This window comes from Halichoerus grypus, chromosome 3 (assembly GCF_964656455.1).
Source record: "Halichoerus grypus chromosome 3, mHalGry1.hap1.1, whole genome shotgun sequence".
Lineage (NCBI taxonomy): Eukaryota > Metazoa > Chordata > Mammalia > Carnivora > Phocidae > Halichoerus > Halichoerus grypus.
Genome location: NC_135714.1, coordinates 32,107,301 through 32,124,902, shown reverse-complemented (window position 1 = coordinate 32,124,902; position 17,602 = coordinate 32,107,301). Strand labels below are relative to the sequence as shown.

General features: G+C 36.0%; 1 protein-coding gene across 4 annotated transcripts in view; it reads right to left on the bottom strand.

Moving 5' to 3' along the window:
• Window positions 1–3,669: 3,669 nt before the first annotated feature.
• Window positions 3,670–17,602, bottom strand: part of KLHL5 (kelch like family member 5) — an 85,401-nt gene continuing 71,468 nt past the window's right edge. For all 4 annotated transcript variants that reach the window (XM_036112324.2, XM_036112317.2, XM_036112298.2 and 1 more), the window contains 4 exons: window positions 17,053–17,215; window positions 12,994–13,206; window positions 9,175–9,346; window positions 3,670–5,055 (listed from right to left, as the gene is read on the bottom strand). In XM_036112324.2, coding sequence (XP_035968217.1) covers window positions 4,999–5,055; window positions 9,175–9,346; window positions 12,994–13,206; window positions 17,053–17,215 — 605 coding nt within the window. In that variant the 3' untranslated portion in view covers window positions 3,670–4,998. The remainder of the gene's footprint in view (window positions 5,056–9,174; window positions 9,347–12,993; window positions 13,207–17,052; window positions 17,216–17,602) is intronic.

The window sequence follows — 17,602 nt, the reverse complement described above, 5'->3', positions numbered from 1 at the left end:
ATGCATAGAAGCTTTTAATTTTGATGAAGTCCAGTTTATCTATCTTTTGTTGCCTTGTGTTTTGATGTCATATAAATGAAACCATTGCCAAATCCAAGGTGATGAAGATTTATACCTATGTTTTCTTCTTAGAGGTTTAGTTTTAGTTCTTATATTCAGATCTTTGATTTATTTTGAGTTAATATTTACACATTTGTGAATTAAATGTCCCATTTCATTCTTTTCCACATGAATATTGTTGTTGCAGCACCATTTGGTGAAGAGACTATTCTTTCTCTATTGAATGGTCCTGGCTCCCCTGTTAAAAATCAGTTGACCATAGTTTATTTCTGGATTTTGTATTTCATGCTACTGGTCTATGTACTTATCCTTATACTAGTACTGCACTATTTTGATTACTGCAGCTTAGTAATATATTTTGAAATCAGGAAATGGCATGTGATTTTAACTTTAACTTTGTTCTTTTTAAAGATTGTTTTGGCTCTTTTGGGTGACTTCCAATCCCATATAAATTTTAGGATGAGCTTTTCCATTTCTGCAAAACAGGGCCAGTGGGATTTTGATAGGGATTGCATTGAATCTATAGACTAATTTGGAGACTACTGCCATCTTAACAATAATTCTTCTGATCCATGAATGTGGGATGTCTTTCCATTTATTTAGATCTTTATTTCATAAGTGTTTTGTATTTTTCAGTGTGCAAGCCATGCACTTCCTTGGTTAAGTTTATTACTAAGTATTTTATTCTTTGTAATGCTACTATAAATAGAACTGTTTTTAAAATTTCCTTCTTGGATTTTTTTTGCCAATGTATAGAAATCACTTGACATTTCTGTGTTGATCTTGTATCCTGCAACATTTCTGAATTTATTTGCACTCACGTTTTGTTTTGTGTGTGTATGTGTGTGTGTATTCTTTAGAATTTTTAATATATAGAATCATGTCAGCTGCAAATAGAGTAGTCTTACTTCTTCCTTTATAATCGGGATTCCTTTTATATCTTTTTCTTGCCTAATTGTTCTTCCTAGAACTTCTGGTGCAATGTTGACTAGCAGTGGTGAAAGTGGGCATTTTCTTGATCTGAAGGATAGTTTTCAATCTTTTACCATTTAATATGTTGTTAACATGGGTTTTTCATGAATGCCTTTTAACAGTTTGAGGAAATTCCATTTCTCCCTAGTTTGTGGAATTTTTTTTTTTTTTTTACCATGAAAGGGTGTTGGCTTTTATCAAATGTTTTTCTTATCAATTGAGATGATCATGTTGTTCATTCCCCCTTCATTCAATTTTTTTTTAAATAACAAATAGCTTTATTTTCATGTCATTGTCCTTTATTTTCATGTCATTGTCCAACTAGGACAATGTTGCTCCCTTCATGCTATTAATGTGATATGTTATATTGACTGATTTTCATATGTTGAAACATCCCCATATTCTTGCAATAACTATTACTTTGTCATAGTGTACAATCTGTCTGTGTCTGGGCTTTGTTATCAAGATAATGCTGGCCTTATTGAATAAATTAGAATGTGTTTCTATTTTTTTTTTTTTTTTGGAAGAGTTTAAGAAGAATTGGTGTTAATTTCTCTTTAAATGGTTGGCAGAATTCACCAGTGAACCCATCTGCTGCTGTATTTTCTTTGTTGGGAGTTCTTGATTATCGATTCAATCTCTTTACCTGTTATAGGTCTGTTCAGATTTTTTATTCCTTCTTGAGTCAGTTTTGGTAATTTGTGTGTTCCTAGGAATTTGTCCATTTCATCTATGTCATCTAATTTTTTTTGGCAATAAAGCCTTTTTGATAAATAAATCTGTTTATGGTTCAGTCATCCAAAATACCATGCAATCCATCTAATATTTATAAAATGTGAAGTATATATCGTGTTTTCTTGCATTTACTTTTCTAAAGCAAATTTGTATGTAAAATTCTATATGAGATTTAAACAAAATTTCCCCAATGAGACTAAAGAACCAAAATTTTCTGAGAGCGGTATGACTGGTATAAATCTTACTTCCAAAAAGCATAAACCTTCTTCATTTTCTTTTTATTAAAATAAATGATTCCTCATTTATTAAAATGAAACCTCTCTTTTTCTACCTAGAGAAAGAAATAAGAGTATGGACTCTCAAGCGCAGAGTGCCTGCATTCAAATTCCTGTCCTACCACTTACTTGCTATATATGATCTTGGGGTTAACTTCTCTGTGCCCCAGTCTCATCTGTAAAAATGAGAATAATAATGGAACCTACTTCATAAGGTTGTTGTGAGGATTAAGTGCATTAATGCGTGCAAAAAACTTGGTTCTTAATTCATAATAAGCATTCAATAATTACTAACAAATATTATTTTTATAAGGTATCACTAATTGAGGTTAAAATAAAGAGCATCTAGGTATCATCATCAATGAACAAGCAAGTAGAAGTCAAGGCAGCAATGTTGGATGATGGATACAAAGAAGAGTCGTATTTTCCTCCAGAGTTATAAGACCCCAGACGAGAAGAATGAATGTTTTGGCGAGCGTTCTGTCACTAGAAAGAATTGGTTCTCTTTATTAGTATTCAGGAAAGCAGGTCCTCTTGACCACAGTTGACCTTTGAACAATGCAGGTTTGAACAGTATGGGTCCACTTAGATGAGGATTTTTTTTGATAAATACAGTACAGTACTGTACATATATTTTCTCTTCCTTACGATTTTTTAAATAACATTTTCTTTTCTGTAGCTTACTTTATTGTAGGAATACATACAATATACAAAATATGTGTTAATCAACTGTTTACATTATTGGTACGGCTTGGTCAACAGTAGGCTATCAGTGGTTAAGTTTCGAGGGAGTCAAAAATTATATGCAGATTTTTTTGCTGTGCAGGGAGTTGGGCCCCTAACCCCTGTGTTGTTCAAGCGTCAACTGTACAAAACTGCATTAAAAAGGTCCTCTATCAAGGTAGAAAAATCAAAGGCACTGTTCATGAATCCCATAAGGAAAGGAAGGTCCTCAGAGAGTGGATGGTGAGTGTTCAAAGGAATAATCACAAGTATAAATCCTTGTATTGTACAAGTATAAATTCCTTTCAAATCACAGGCCTGAGCCTCCCCAAGAAGGTGATGATGTGCTAACACATTTCTGCTTTTGGTTTTTTTGTTTTGTTTCCTGTAACTTTTCCTCTTCTTTTCCTCTCTCTTCCCCTAAATACATAAATATACTCTAAGGCTGATCCCTCCTTGTCATGAAAATAATTGAATTTATATCCATAAAATAATGAATATAGAAAACATTAATGTATTTTTCACTATTATTTTCTTTGTGGCCACACCAATAAGATGACCACAAGATTTGCTTTGGGAATGGAAGTATTCAGTTTCTTGGTTTCCAGGGTAGAAACATTTCAAGAGCATTCAAAATTGGCTGCCTCCCACCCCACCCGCCCCACCCCCCACCAAAAAAAGAGTTGGTTTAATTTTTTAAAGAAAGCAACTAAAATGAAGTCTACCTTGATATAAAATGTAAAAGCACATTAACCACAGTTCTGTATTTTAAAAGATGGGAATTTAGTTTATACTCATTTTTATATTAAGACATAAATTAATGACTTTCATATCTTAAAGGATTTATCATAAAATGTTACTGCCCAGTGCATTTTTGCCGACAAGAAACAATTCACTGAGAGTATTAACATTCACATGTGTAATTGGAGTTTACAAATGTACAAAACTTTGGGTAATAAACACTTTAAACTTATTTTTCAAACATTCAATAATCCCATTCCCCTCAAACTATTTGATTACAAAGAAGCACAAAGGGTTACTAACTGCAGCAAAATGTGAGAAACAAAGCAAGGGAGGCAAATCCAGACTTAAGAACATAAGAATATCCAAACAGTTTTGTCAATATCAAAATCAAAACATCTTATATAATATAAAAGAAAACAAATCCATATAATTAAGTGCTACTTGGGTGAAAGAACATTTTAGGGCGTATGACATTCATTTCCTCTACATAAATTTGCATATCTTTTATTTTTTTAAAGATTTTATTCATTCATTTGAGACACAGAGTTTGAGACACAGAGATACAGAGAGAGAGAGAGAGCATGAACAGGGGGAGAGGCAGAGGCAGAGGGAGAGGGAGAAGCATACTCCCCGCTGAGCCAGGAGCCCGATGTGGGGCTCGATCCCAGGACCCTGGGATCATGACCTGAGCCGAAGGCAGACTCTCAACCATCTGGGCCACCCAGGCACCCCCATAATTTTGCATATCTTAAATTTAATGCAAAACACCATGTTTCAGTTCCAATTTGAGAATATCATAGCGCATAGCTCTTAGTGAATCTAAATATAATAGGATGAATATTTTAAAAGAACCCAAAGATCATTTCGTTTTCATTTGGTCATTATTGTTTTAACTCTCATTTTTCTTTATTCATGAGACTAAGCCAATTGAGAAATAAAATCCACAATCAAAGCATATATAATGCAGCTATTTCTGAAAACTGAATATCAGCATAGTGTTTAGTATGTCATTAAAGCAGCAGTTGTGGTTAAATGAACAAATGGATAAAAATTATGGCAACTAATGTACGATAAAGTTACAAAGCAAACGTTCAAAGTGTTATCTGGCATATGTGCACTGTAGTAAAAGAAATCTGGATAAAGTGAGTAAAATGTGATTGATTATTAATAAATGACATTCCCAGCTAACACTGGGTCGTGTTGAGGAGCAGTGCATTTGTCCTCATATGTTATGTCAGGAACATATGCTCACAGTCCACCAGCTGTAGTTTTGATTTGCTGAGAAATGACTTACTGAGAAATGTAGGATTTAATCCTGGGTCATCCTCTCGTTCCTCCCTTGTTTTACCATCTTCGCTTTGAGATTGGGCACTCTGTGCCCAGGAATGCGGCATTGCAAATTGGCTAAAAATGTATCCATTGGTAGGAGAATAATTTTACTAAATTCATGAGGAAGACGAAATCTTCATTTAGAAAACAAAGCACTACGTTATAATTTGACAGTTACAACGCAAGCCCCAGCTCTTCCTAGGCATAGTGGAGCAACCTAAAATAAAAAAGCAAAAAGACATATTTGTTGGGTATGTGGGTTCAACTGTTGATAAAGCCATACTAGTTGGTAAAATACTGATATGGTCTGTACTTGTCAAAGAGCTACTGCCAAACTCTGCTGCCCCAGCCTTCCTGCCCCCCCTTCCTCCAAGCCCCCTGCTGCTGTCAAAGTTTCGCAGAGTCAATTGTTTAGGGTGTATCACAGTATTATGCAGTATTCCCTTCTCTTTAAAGGTAATTCTAAAAAAAAAATTGCTCAGGATGTATTCTACCTGAAACACTTTATTTGGCCAACAGGATGTGGGATATGGATAATGAGGAACTGTGCAACACTTTGTGACCCATGTGGCGAAAATATCAAGTATTTTCTAGAGAGGGCCTGTGACAGATACCCTGTCTCAGAGCACACCAGATTCGCTGCATGCCTGGCTGCTTTTTTCCTGGGGGTACGAGTCATTGCACATTTACTGACTGCCCTCTCTGTGCAGGGCTGGGCCATCTAAGCCCACTCTGCTACTTTTTAGCACAGTAAATACATAATAAATACGCCTCCTCCAACTCCCTAGGAGTAGAAACAAACCTGGTGAATAAACTCTATGACAATGAGATACAAGGGCAGGGTGCTAGGAAAGAAATATAATCTTAGTTTATGGATAAGGAGTAATTCCTAAATCTTTCACTTACCCTTCCTTCCTTCCTTCCTTCCTTTCTTCTTTCCTTCCTTCCTTCTTCCCTCCCTCCTTCCCTCCCTAGACACCAGGCCATTCATAGTGAAACTAAGTGTGGACAAGGATAGTTTTTAAAGAAAGATTACTTTGTCCACAGTAAGACCTAAGAATTAAAACAACAGTATTCAGGGAAGGGGTGACTAATACAAAGCACTGAGAAAATTTGTTTTGTACTTTATAATCTCATTTCGTTCCCTAGACAAATGTCCTCTTGTCCATTTGTTGGAACACTGAATGGAAAATTTATTTTTCAGATTCTACAGTTGTAAGTCCAAATTTAGGTGCTTAAAAATAGTAATAGAGGTGGTGTGCAAACAGAATAGCTATGTGGTCACTGATTATTACTTTTGATAAGAGAGTAATTCAGCATAAAGCATTAATTACCTGTAATAACAAGTCTCAAATACCGGCCAAAAGATTTCCTTATAACTAGCCTAAGAGCGTAAATCAACATATCTTAGAAAAAGAGATTTTTACATCTCTTCTTGGGCTCCTTGGTTATCATTCACATTGCCATGGCAGGAGGCTGATGGTGGATAATCACATAATTTCTTTTTAAAAATTTTTATGTATTTATTTATTTATTTTAGAGAAGGGGAGGCAGAGGGACAGGAAGAGAGAAAATCTCAAGCAGACTTCCTCCTGAGCATGGAGTCTGACATGGGGGCTCATCTCCCGACCCTGAGATTATGACCTGAGCTCAAATCAAGAGTCAGATGCTTAACCCATTGAGCTACCCAGGCGCCCCAATCACATAATTTCTGATGAAATTCTGTAGCGCTGATTCGCGCTCTCAAATGATCTCTTCTTCCCTTCACCTAGTGACCCCATTTAAACTTAAGAAACAAGATCAAGGTCACACACTAAGTCCCTTTTTCTATCTTCTTCATTTAAAAACTCCTGTCCCTTTCTACAGTCATATTTTCATCTTCTTCTCCAGTCTTGGAAGAGATCTTTCCTCCAGCCTGAGGAGGACCAGTCTTTGCTCTCAATTCTATTTCCTGCCCTTCTTTCAGAAGTGTCCTTTAATGCTGCTCTCTCTTTCTAGCATCTGGAATCTCTACTCTCTAGTTTTCAATTCTACTGTGAAAAAGACCTTTGGCTCAAATTCTAACTCTACCATTGATTTACTGTGTGACTTGGGTCAAGTATTTAACCTCTCTGTGTCTCAGATTCCTCATCCAATAGAGTCTAGTACATAAAATGTGTTCGATAAATGTTAACTTTCTATCATCATCATTATTTGAAAATTGTATGCCCCTCTAGCTCCTGCATTTACTTATTTTTCTCTTTACTTTTTACACTGTGTGGTGGTTTCTGCTTCTATCACATTCTCATAGGTTCTTATAACTTCACAAATGACAAATTACCTTCATTCTTCCTTATCCTGTTGAAACCCTGCTTCCTCTCTCTAATTGCTCTATTCCGTTATCTTATCTAAGACACTCTCCAGTCATTAATTTGCTATTTTCTTCAGAAGTTGAACTTTTAATCCAACCCAGTAGAAAGAAAGAATAGACAGGACTTGGTAATATCTCTTGAATCCTTCTCTAGAGTTGACACCTCAAGCCTTACAAGTGAAGCAATCTTCTAAATGTTTTATTTTTATCCAGCCTTTGCTTCCCCTGCCCTTAACCCAACTTATCCTGTCCCCAACTGCCACATGAACTTTCTATTACTGTATCACTCTCCTGGTTAAAAGTCTCCACTGGCTTCCCACTACCAAACTCTTGAACCATGGCCTTCACTGACTTCCATCCTGACCCCAACCTTGCTCTCTAATAAGAATGTCCACAATAGTCAAACTATGGAAAGAGCCCAGATGTCCATCGACAGATGAATGGATAAAGAAGATGTGGTGTATATATATATATATATATATATACACAATGGAATATTATGCCAACATCAAAAAAATGAAATCTTGCCATTTGCATTGACATGGATGGAACTAGAGGGTATTATGCTAAGTGAAATAAGTCAATCAGAGAAAGACAATTATTATATGATCTCACTGATATGTGGAATTCAAGAAACAAGGCAGAGGATCATAGGGGAAGAGAGGAAAAAATGAAATAAGACAAAACCAGAGAGGGAGACAAACCATAAGAGACTCCTAATCATAGGAAACAAACTGAGGATTGCTGGAGTGGAGGGGGGTGGAGGGATGGGGTAACCGGGTGATGGACACTGGGGATGGTATGTGTTGTAATGAGCACTGGGTATTATATAAGACTGGTGAATCACAGACCTGTACCCCTGAAACAAATAATATATTGTATGTTAATGAATTTAATTTAAATTAAAAAGGGCAGAAAAAAAAGAAGTCCTACTCCTACTAAGCTTGGATCCTTATAACCAGCCACACTTTCTCAATATATCTTGCGTCACTGACATTTCTTTCGTGTTTTCTCACACAATTTCCCATTTCTTTCTACCTTTTGAATTGGATCAATTCAAAGCTTAAGTCCAACTTCTCAGTAAAGCACTCTCAACAACCATTTAATTTTTTCTCTTTGATTTCCTACACCACTCAATGCCTACACCATGCGACACTTGCTACTAACTGTTCTACATTGTGGGTTCTCCCCTTACACACGCAGATCATACGTACTTAAGTAGTTAAGTTGTATGGCAGTGCAGATTCTTTTAAGTTTTGTTTTCTTGACAGTACTTACCATTGCTCCTTGTATGTAGGAAAACCTTGGCTCAATTAAACATCTGAGTGTCTTTCAGGTACCAGATACTGAATTGGGGCACAAAATTCCTAATTCTGTTCTTGGTAATGATGGAAACAAAGACCTCAAAAGATCATTCTTAGAAGTGCTAGGCCCTCCAGAAATAGACACGGCTGGAATTCCTTCTGTTAATAAGCTTGCCGGGTCAAGTTTCTTACTTGTTAATGTAATTTAAGGTTGCCATCTTTATTAGGTGATGACCAGACATTTCATCTGCTCCCAAATATCAGTGGCTTGAGTATTTAAAAATTATTGCTCACATCTGCCTAAGTGGTTCACATTTTTCTGATTTCTATCTTTGTTTCTTATTTTCCACAATCTCCCCTCCCTTTGCCATAGCTCTCTTGTGGTCCTATCTGCTTTATCAATACTAGAATCTCATCAATTCCCAGTAATCAAATGGTGGCAGATCAAAACTATTAATAATTTCTCTGAGTATTAACTTACACTTTAAAGATAATTTTGGATTTTAGTTAGGTCATAAAATTAAACATTCCTTCTTGTTTTCATATATTTAATCAAGAGATGACTTTATCATGCTTATGCTCTATATTTTGATATTGGACAAAAGTGAGAAGATCATTTTTACCAAATGAATTGTTTTAATAAAAACAGAGAAGTGTAATAATGAAAAATGAAATGCCATACCTGGGTCCACTCATTTGTCTGCGGATCATAAGCCTCCACTGTATTAAGATAAGTCTGTCCATCATACCCTCCAACAGCATATAATTTATCACCAAGTAAACAGACCCCCACTGCATCTCTGCTGATGCTCATAGATGCCACTGCAGTCCATGTGTCTGTTTTGGGATCATATCTGAAAGAAAATTTTAGAACTGGAGCTGACATTGTTCTCACAATATTTTTAAGTAAAAATAGTTTATGGATGAAAGACTCGCATATCAGACCTGATACCATAAAGCTCCTAGAAGAAAACATAGGGGGTAAGCTCCTTGACACTGGTCTTGGCAATTATTTTTTGGATCTGACACCAAAAAGCAAAGGCAACAAAAGTAAAAGTAAACAAACGGGACCACATCAAACTAAAAACCTTCTGCATAGTAAAGGAAACCATCAACAAAATGAAAAGGCAACCTATGGAATGGGAAAAAATGTTTCCAAATCATATATCTGATAAGGGGTTAATATCTAGAAGATATAAAGAACTGTACAACTCAATAACCAAAAAAAACCCCAAAAAACAAAAAAACCCCAAATAAACCACTTAAAAATGGGCAGAAGGTCTCAATAGACATCTTTCTAAAGAAGACATATAGATGGCCAGTAGGTACATGAAAAGGTGCTTAACATCACAAATCATCAGGGAAATGTAAATCAAAACCACAATGCCTGTTACCAAAAAGATAATAACAAGTGTTGGGGAGGATGTGGAGAAAAGGGAACCCTTGTGCACTGTTGGTGGAAATGTGAATTAGTGCAACTGCTATAGAAAACAGTAGGAGATTCCTGAAAAAATTAAAAATAGAACTACCATATGATCCAGTAATTCTACTTCTGGGTTATTTACCCAAAGAAAATGAAAACACTAATTTGAAAAGATATATGTACCCCCATGTTCACTGCAGCATTATTAACAGTAGCCAAGACATCTAAACAACCTAAGTGTTCATCAATGGCTGAATGGATAAAGAAAATGTGGTACATATAGAATACATACACATACGCATGCATGCATGCATGCACACAGTGGAATATTATCCGGCCATGAAAAAGAATGAAACCTTGCCATTTCAACATGGATGGACCTTGAGGGCATTATGCTAAGTGAAATAAGCCAGAGAAAACGAATACCTATGATCTCACTATATGTGGATTCTAAAACAAAAACAAAAAACTAAGCTCATAGATTGGTGGTTGCCAGAGGTGGGGCATGGAGGGAGTGGGTGAAATGGGGAAAGGGGGTCAAAAGAGACAAATTTCTAGTTATAAAATACATGAGTTATGGGGATGTAATGTATAACATGGTGATATAGTTAATAATACTGTACTGTATATTTGAAAGTTGCTAAGAGAGTAGATCTTAGAAGTTCTCATCACAAGAAAAAAATTGTAACTATATATGGTGATGGATGTTAACTAGACTTATTGTGATCATTTCTCAATATATACAAATGTCAAATCATTATGTTATACACCTGAGACTAATGTAATGTTATATGTCAATTATACCTCAATAAAAGAATACCTACATATCCAGAAACACCTGGGAGAGGCAGTATAGCAACGTGGTTAGAGAATGGACTTTGGATTTGGGCTGAAGAATCTTTGAGTCCTTATCCTTCCAATCACTGGCTCTGCGGTATTGTAAAGTTACTTAAAATCTTTACATCTTAGTTTCTTTATTGGCGAAAATACTGCTCACCATGCAGCATTGAGGATTAAATGAAAATGCACAGTAAGCATTTGATAAATGTCATCTTAAAGATGAGTTGGTTCATTTATTACAATTTTTTCCTATTAGCAAAGAATATATTCTTGTAACAAAAATTCAAAGATTACAAAAATATATAAAAAATGCAATAACTAGCCTCATTTCCTTCCAACTTTAATTACAGAGTCAAGTGGTAACCACTATTAACAGCTTGGTTTGTATTTGATCTTTTATTTTTATTTTTATTTTTTTTAAAGATTTTATTTATTTATTTGACAGAGAGAGAGATAGCAAGAGCAGGAACACAAGCAGGGGGAATGGGAGAGGGAGAAGCAGGCTTCTTGCCGAGCAGGGAGCCTGATGTGGGACTCGATCCCAGGACCCTGGGATCATGACCTGAGCCGAAGGCAGACGCTTAACGACTGAGCCACCCAGGCGCCCTGTATTTGATCTTTTAAATATTTCACTTTTTATTCTCAGGGCTTGAGATGCCTATTTCAGAACATGGTTTTTTTTTTTTTAATTCAATTTACTTTTTCTTTCCATGTAAAACATTAACATTTTTTTCTTTCAAGAAAATAAAAATAGTTTAGTTCTTTAAGCCTACCCTTTATCTTATTACTTCTATCTAAAGTACATCTGAACATATTTTAGAAAAAATATCAATATTTTCCTGAAAAGCTTTAACTTACAATATTATGGATTCATTTAGTAAATCCATAACACTTAAACTATCCAAAAGAGCTAAAGTAAATACTGAAAACTGCTTTAAGATTTTCGATTGCCTACTGAAAATCTGAGGAAATCAATACACGAAACTCTATGTAAGATGGCTTACAGATGTAATCATTAAAGCTATCCACTTTTGAACCTTCTTGTTCCTTTTATGAAATATATTAACTAGAACAGCCCAAAGTTGTCTAAGAGCAGATACATCATGCTCTAATACATCCATTGCTTCTAATACGTCTTGCACAAAAATGAACAATTTTTCATTGGGTGCAGTACTGCGGTGAGCCTGTAACTTACGGGGTAAAGTGTACAAAGAGTTCCATATTCCTTTCCTGGAGTATAACATGCAGCAAGCGCAGTCTCCCTAAGACAGGTGAAATGTAAGTATATCTTTCCTGCTTTCTCAAAAGACAACAAACCGACCCTCCTTATTATTAAATAGAAAGCACTCATTGTCATCAAACCTGCATTTCACTTTTTATCTTTCTTCCAATCATGTATAATTAAATAAAACATGCGCGTGCACGCACACACACACACACACACTTATCAACTTCCCATTGGTCTTTAAAATCCAGAATCCTTAAGACTCCACGTGTTCTGCCCCCATCTCCACCCTAGTCCGCCTCCTTTCCTGTCACTGTCTCCCTCATTCTCTGTTCCCCAGACACAGTGGCCGCCTTTCAGTTTTCTGAATGAACCATGTATCTTTCTGCTTTGGAGTGTTCGTACATGCTCCCATTGACTCTACCTCCTAAATATATTCAATTCTCTCCATTCCTTGAACCAGACTAAAGATAACAGATGGGAGCCTGAACTATTGTCCAAATCGTCCATTGATGTTAGGCTCTTTACCTGGCCCCATACTTGAGTTTCATGAGGCCAGTTTGGATGACTTGTGTAACCTTTTAAGCCATACTAGTTTTTTATTTTATTATTTCATAGTATCTCATTATATCAAAATGTGTTAGAAATGTTCCTCTCCTTTTCACCTCTTACTTAGCCTCCAGCCCCATTCCTTCCCTCTGAAATTTGTCAAGCTCCTTTCCTTTTCTTGTCAGGTAGAGTATCCAGTATAAAATATGTACACAATAAATGTCTGTCATATAACTCAATTAATAAATTATATAATTAATTCTAAGGTAAATTTTAAGTAGGCGGTAATATGAGGAGAGAAGAATCTGAGTAAGCTGTTAGGAGAAAGACCAGAAGATGGCCGGAGCAGACAACCCAATGTTTACAAAGCTGTGAAGGAACCGCCTTGCATGTGGTAGACGTTCAATAAGGAGTCATTAATTTGTCTGGAAGGGTCAGACAAGTTTTCCTTCATAGGAAATTACCTCTCCACGCAGTCTGAGAGTCTGGAAGTCAAGTTGGACGCAGGAGCATCATGTCCTCCAATTGCGTACAGCAATCCATTCCAGGTAGTTACTCCCACTCCCCCTCTCCTTTTTGACATTTGTGCACAGAGTGTCCATTTATTAGTATGAGGATCAAAACATTCTACTGATTTGAGGCAAGAACTTCCATCACGACCACCAACTGCATAAAGCCTATAAGAACAAATAGAATAATAAATAAAAAAGAGCGCTATCATTATGATTAAGACAAAGAGATTATTCTTATGGTATTTCATTGAATTTAAGGTGCCCTAGATTATAAGACACACTGTCAATTTATGTGCCATCAAGAAAGAAGATAGGCTACCAATTATAGGACATATGTATATGTACATATACGTATGATATATACATACCAGATATCACTCTGTATATACATAAAAAAGAACAAACTTACATGAAAGCAATGATAACTATTTCTGACAAGTCACCACTGATTATAAGACGCATCACAATCTTAGAGGCATAAAATGTGTCTTAGAATAGAAAAAATGTGGTATATAAATATACCATGACTTCTTTCTTAAATAGCTAAGATAGGACTAGGTTATAAAGGAAAGAAACTAACCTTTTCTGCACCTACCACAGGCTAGACATTTTACCTGTATTAATTTAATCATCTCAATGATGCTATGAGAAACCATTTATATTCCTGTTTCATGGGTGAAGAAACAGGCTCATGGAGATTAAGAGGCTTATACAGGGTCAAAAGCAGAACCAGGACGCAGTTAGAGGAATGAGCAGCTGTACTGTGAGCAGTCACCTGGGAGGTTCTTGTAGTAGTGAAACAGGAGAATAAAAGGATTGCTTGAAACAATGGTATGTAAATTAATATTTATTACATACGAACAATGATCCTTCATTAATTTAAATTACTGCAGAGAAGGATGCTGTAAGTTATCTAAAATGAATATGGTATGTTAATGTCCTAAATGTTGCCTAGTAGATAAATTTTAATTCATTACCAATCAATATACGGCATTAATTTTAAAAGTCTTTTACTCTGGGGCGCCTGGGTGGCTCAGTTGGTTAAGCGACTGCCTTCGGCTCAGGTCATGATCCTGGAGTCCCTGGATCGAGTCCCGCATTGGGCTCCCTGCTCAGCAAGGAGCCTGCTTCTCCCTCTGACCCTCCCCACTCTCATGTGCTCTCTCTCTCTCATTCTCTCTGTCTCAAATAAATAAATAAAATCTTTAAAAAAATAAATAAAGTCTTTTACTCTGATCTTAAAATATATATAAAATATTATATTTGTCTAATAGTTTTTTTCAAGAGTAATAAATTCAGATCATTGCTTATATAAAAGTCCCCACATTTTGAATTTACAGATGCCTTAGTTAACATTTAACTATTTTTTTTACCTCAGGAAAGAATATTTGAACTATACCAAATATCTGCCAATTAAAACTCTAAGTATTTATATTTGGGTAAACACATATATTTTAAAGACATTTGTTCATTTTAATTCATAATGTAAAGTACACTATACCACTCAAAGTGGTCCTTTAGTGAGAAGATGACCGTATCTTAGCAACATATGGGTGGCGCAATATCTTGTTCTAAACTTTATATTAATAGAATTAATTGAATTTGAAATTTATTTGAAACTTTGTTAAAAGTTTTTATCTGTCAAAAACTACTTTGTGTTATTGTTCTTAATATTAAACTGTTCTCATTTTTAACTAATACTTGGTAGAATAATTGTTTGAATATGGATCACAGAATATCAGAAGACATCAACAATTAGAAAACATCCATAATTTAAAAAACATGTACACATGTGCGTGCACACGTGTGTGCGCACAGACACACATGGATTCAAGACCATAAAGGAGGCTTAGTCACGTAAGCTACTGAAAACTTTTAAGCAGAAAAGTGACATGGTCCTATTTGTATTTTAGGTAGGACATTAGGTAAGTCTCTAAAATGAAGGACGAAAGAGAGAGTTAAGATTAGGGGCAAAATGACCAGCTTGGGAGATATTCCAATAGAACAGTTAAAATCACAAAGTAGATATACTGTACTTTCAAAATCAAATGTCTTAATCATTAACAGATGAGTGATCTTCAGCTTCTGATATTATTCTTTGATTGTCTCAGTGTCAGTATTCAATAAATTGTACCTTAGATGGGCTAAAGACTGAAATATTTATTTCTCATAAGAGAGCAAGAGAAGGTGAGAAAGTAAGATATTTCCATGCTTGAAGTTAAAGCTACTGTAGGTCTAGAAATTAGATTTTAGAGAAGGCAGCTATGCTTTTGTGCTGCTAGAAATATTTATTTCTAGACTAGGAAATACGTCAGTGAACAAGAATTAGATCAATGAACTAATCCCAGAAATTTTAACTGAAGGGTTAAAACTGAAAAGATACTGTTAGTTTTCTCTCTTTTTTCTCATTTACTAGATTCTTTGGTGGCTGACTGCTACCAAAGAATGAGGGAAGATATGTAGTGATAAATTTTGAAGTTCTTTCTTTAGCTAAAACAAATGAAGGGAAGGGTTTGGAGATCAGATACACTTTATTTTTTTATTTTATTTTATTTTTAAAGATTTTATTTATTTATTTGACAGAGAGATACGCAGTGAGAGAGGGAACACAAGCAGGGGGAGTGGGAGAGGGAGAAGCAGGCTCCCCGCAGAGCAGGGAGCCCGACGCGGGGCTCGATCCCAGGACCCCAGGACCATGACCTGAGCCGAAGGCAGACGCTTAACGACTGAGCCACCCAGGCGCCCCCAGATACACTTTAAAAAGTGGGTTTCTATTTCTCTATCTTACCACTTGTAATAGTGCTAAAAACCAACAAAACGTAGGGCATAACTAATAGGTCCTGAGGAACCAAGACCTTAGGTCATAAAGTATAAAAATCTGACTAATATTTTCTCACTTTCTTTTACCAATGAATACAATTCTACAAATAATTTTAAGTCTCTTTTAACTTTGATTCCTTCCCCTTTCTGGAAATGATGATAAAGCATTTTTTTTTTTTAAGATTTTATTTATTCATTTAAGAGAGAGAGAGAGCACAAGCAGGGTGACGGGCAGAGGGAGAAGCAGACTCCCCGCTGAGCCAGGAGCCCGACGGAGGGCTGGATCCTGGGACCCTGGGATCATGATCTGAGCCGAAGGCAGACACCCAACCATCTGAACCACCCAGGTGCCCCGATGATAAAGCATTTTAAGTGAGTAAAGGTATGCAACAAACAACTTTTATTTAATAACATATAGGGCTTCATTTTATGGGAGAAAGGCCTGTGATATGTATTTAGTCTCTGAGTTACCAAGAGCTATTGGTGATGGTTCTGTCCAAATCTGTTAACTCCAGTTAGAGTAGACAAGAGCCAAGAGAGTACCTTTCTAAATCCATTTCAGTTTTCAGCAGTTGACCAAGATAAGAAAGAAGTAAAAGTAAAGATAAGTCAATAGAAGAGATGGAAGGAATTATTTAGGAAAACACAGAGAGGGCCTATAGTACATTTAAAATACTATATACTTTTAAAGCTATATAAACCACCAGATTTTTACTAGATTTAACTTCTTCACTCAAAATAACTTGAAATTTATAATATCTGCACAATAGAATGAAAACCCAACACGGTGAGTTATTTATATTTAGAACTACAATAAAAAGAGACTATTTTAAAAGTTTGCATCACTCTTAAAATTTTTCTCCTCTGTGACTTTGTGTATTTTTTAATGTATATATTTTTTTTTTTTTTTTAAAGATTTTATTTATTTATTTGACACAGAGAGAGAGAGAGAGAGGAATCACAAGCAGGCAGAGTGGCAGGGAGAGGCAGAGGGAGAAGCAGGCTTCCCGCGGAGCAGGGAGCCCGATGTGGGACTCGATCCCAGGACCCTGGGATCGTGACCTGAGCCGAAGGCAGACGCTTAACGACTGAGCCACCCAGGCGCCCCTAATGTATATTTTTAAGTTAGACGATAGAGCTCAATAAATTTGGTTTATTGTGTTTGAAACAGAATTTTAAATATTTCCTTACTTTCCACTTAGTACTGCCACACCTACTGTGCTCCTGGGGGTGGACATAGTGGCAACAAAATTCCACTGGCGAGCCTGAGGGTCCCATCTTTCCACTGTATTCAGATAGCTCCAGCCATCATGTCCTCCTACTGCGTACATGGGACCTTCCAATACAGCCACACCTGCAAGGAGACAGGAAAGAAGCAATGACTTCAGATTTGCTGCTAGGTCTTAAAGATCACATTTTAATTGAAATCTAAATATACAATTCACCACCTATGTTTTCAACTGAGTTTGATGGTTCCAGGTCTTATGTTCAAGTCTTTAACCCATTTTGAGTTTATTTTTGTGTTTGCTGTAAGATAATGGTCCACTTTCATTCCTTTGCCTGTGACTATGCAGTTTTCCCAGTACCATTTATTGAAGACTGTCCTTTCCCCATTGTATATCCTTGGCTCCTTTGTTGTAACTTAGCTGACCACATATGCATGGGTTTATTTCTAGACTCTCTATTTTGTTCCACCAATCAATGTGTCTGTTTTTAAGCCAAATACCATAATGTGTTAGTT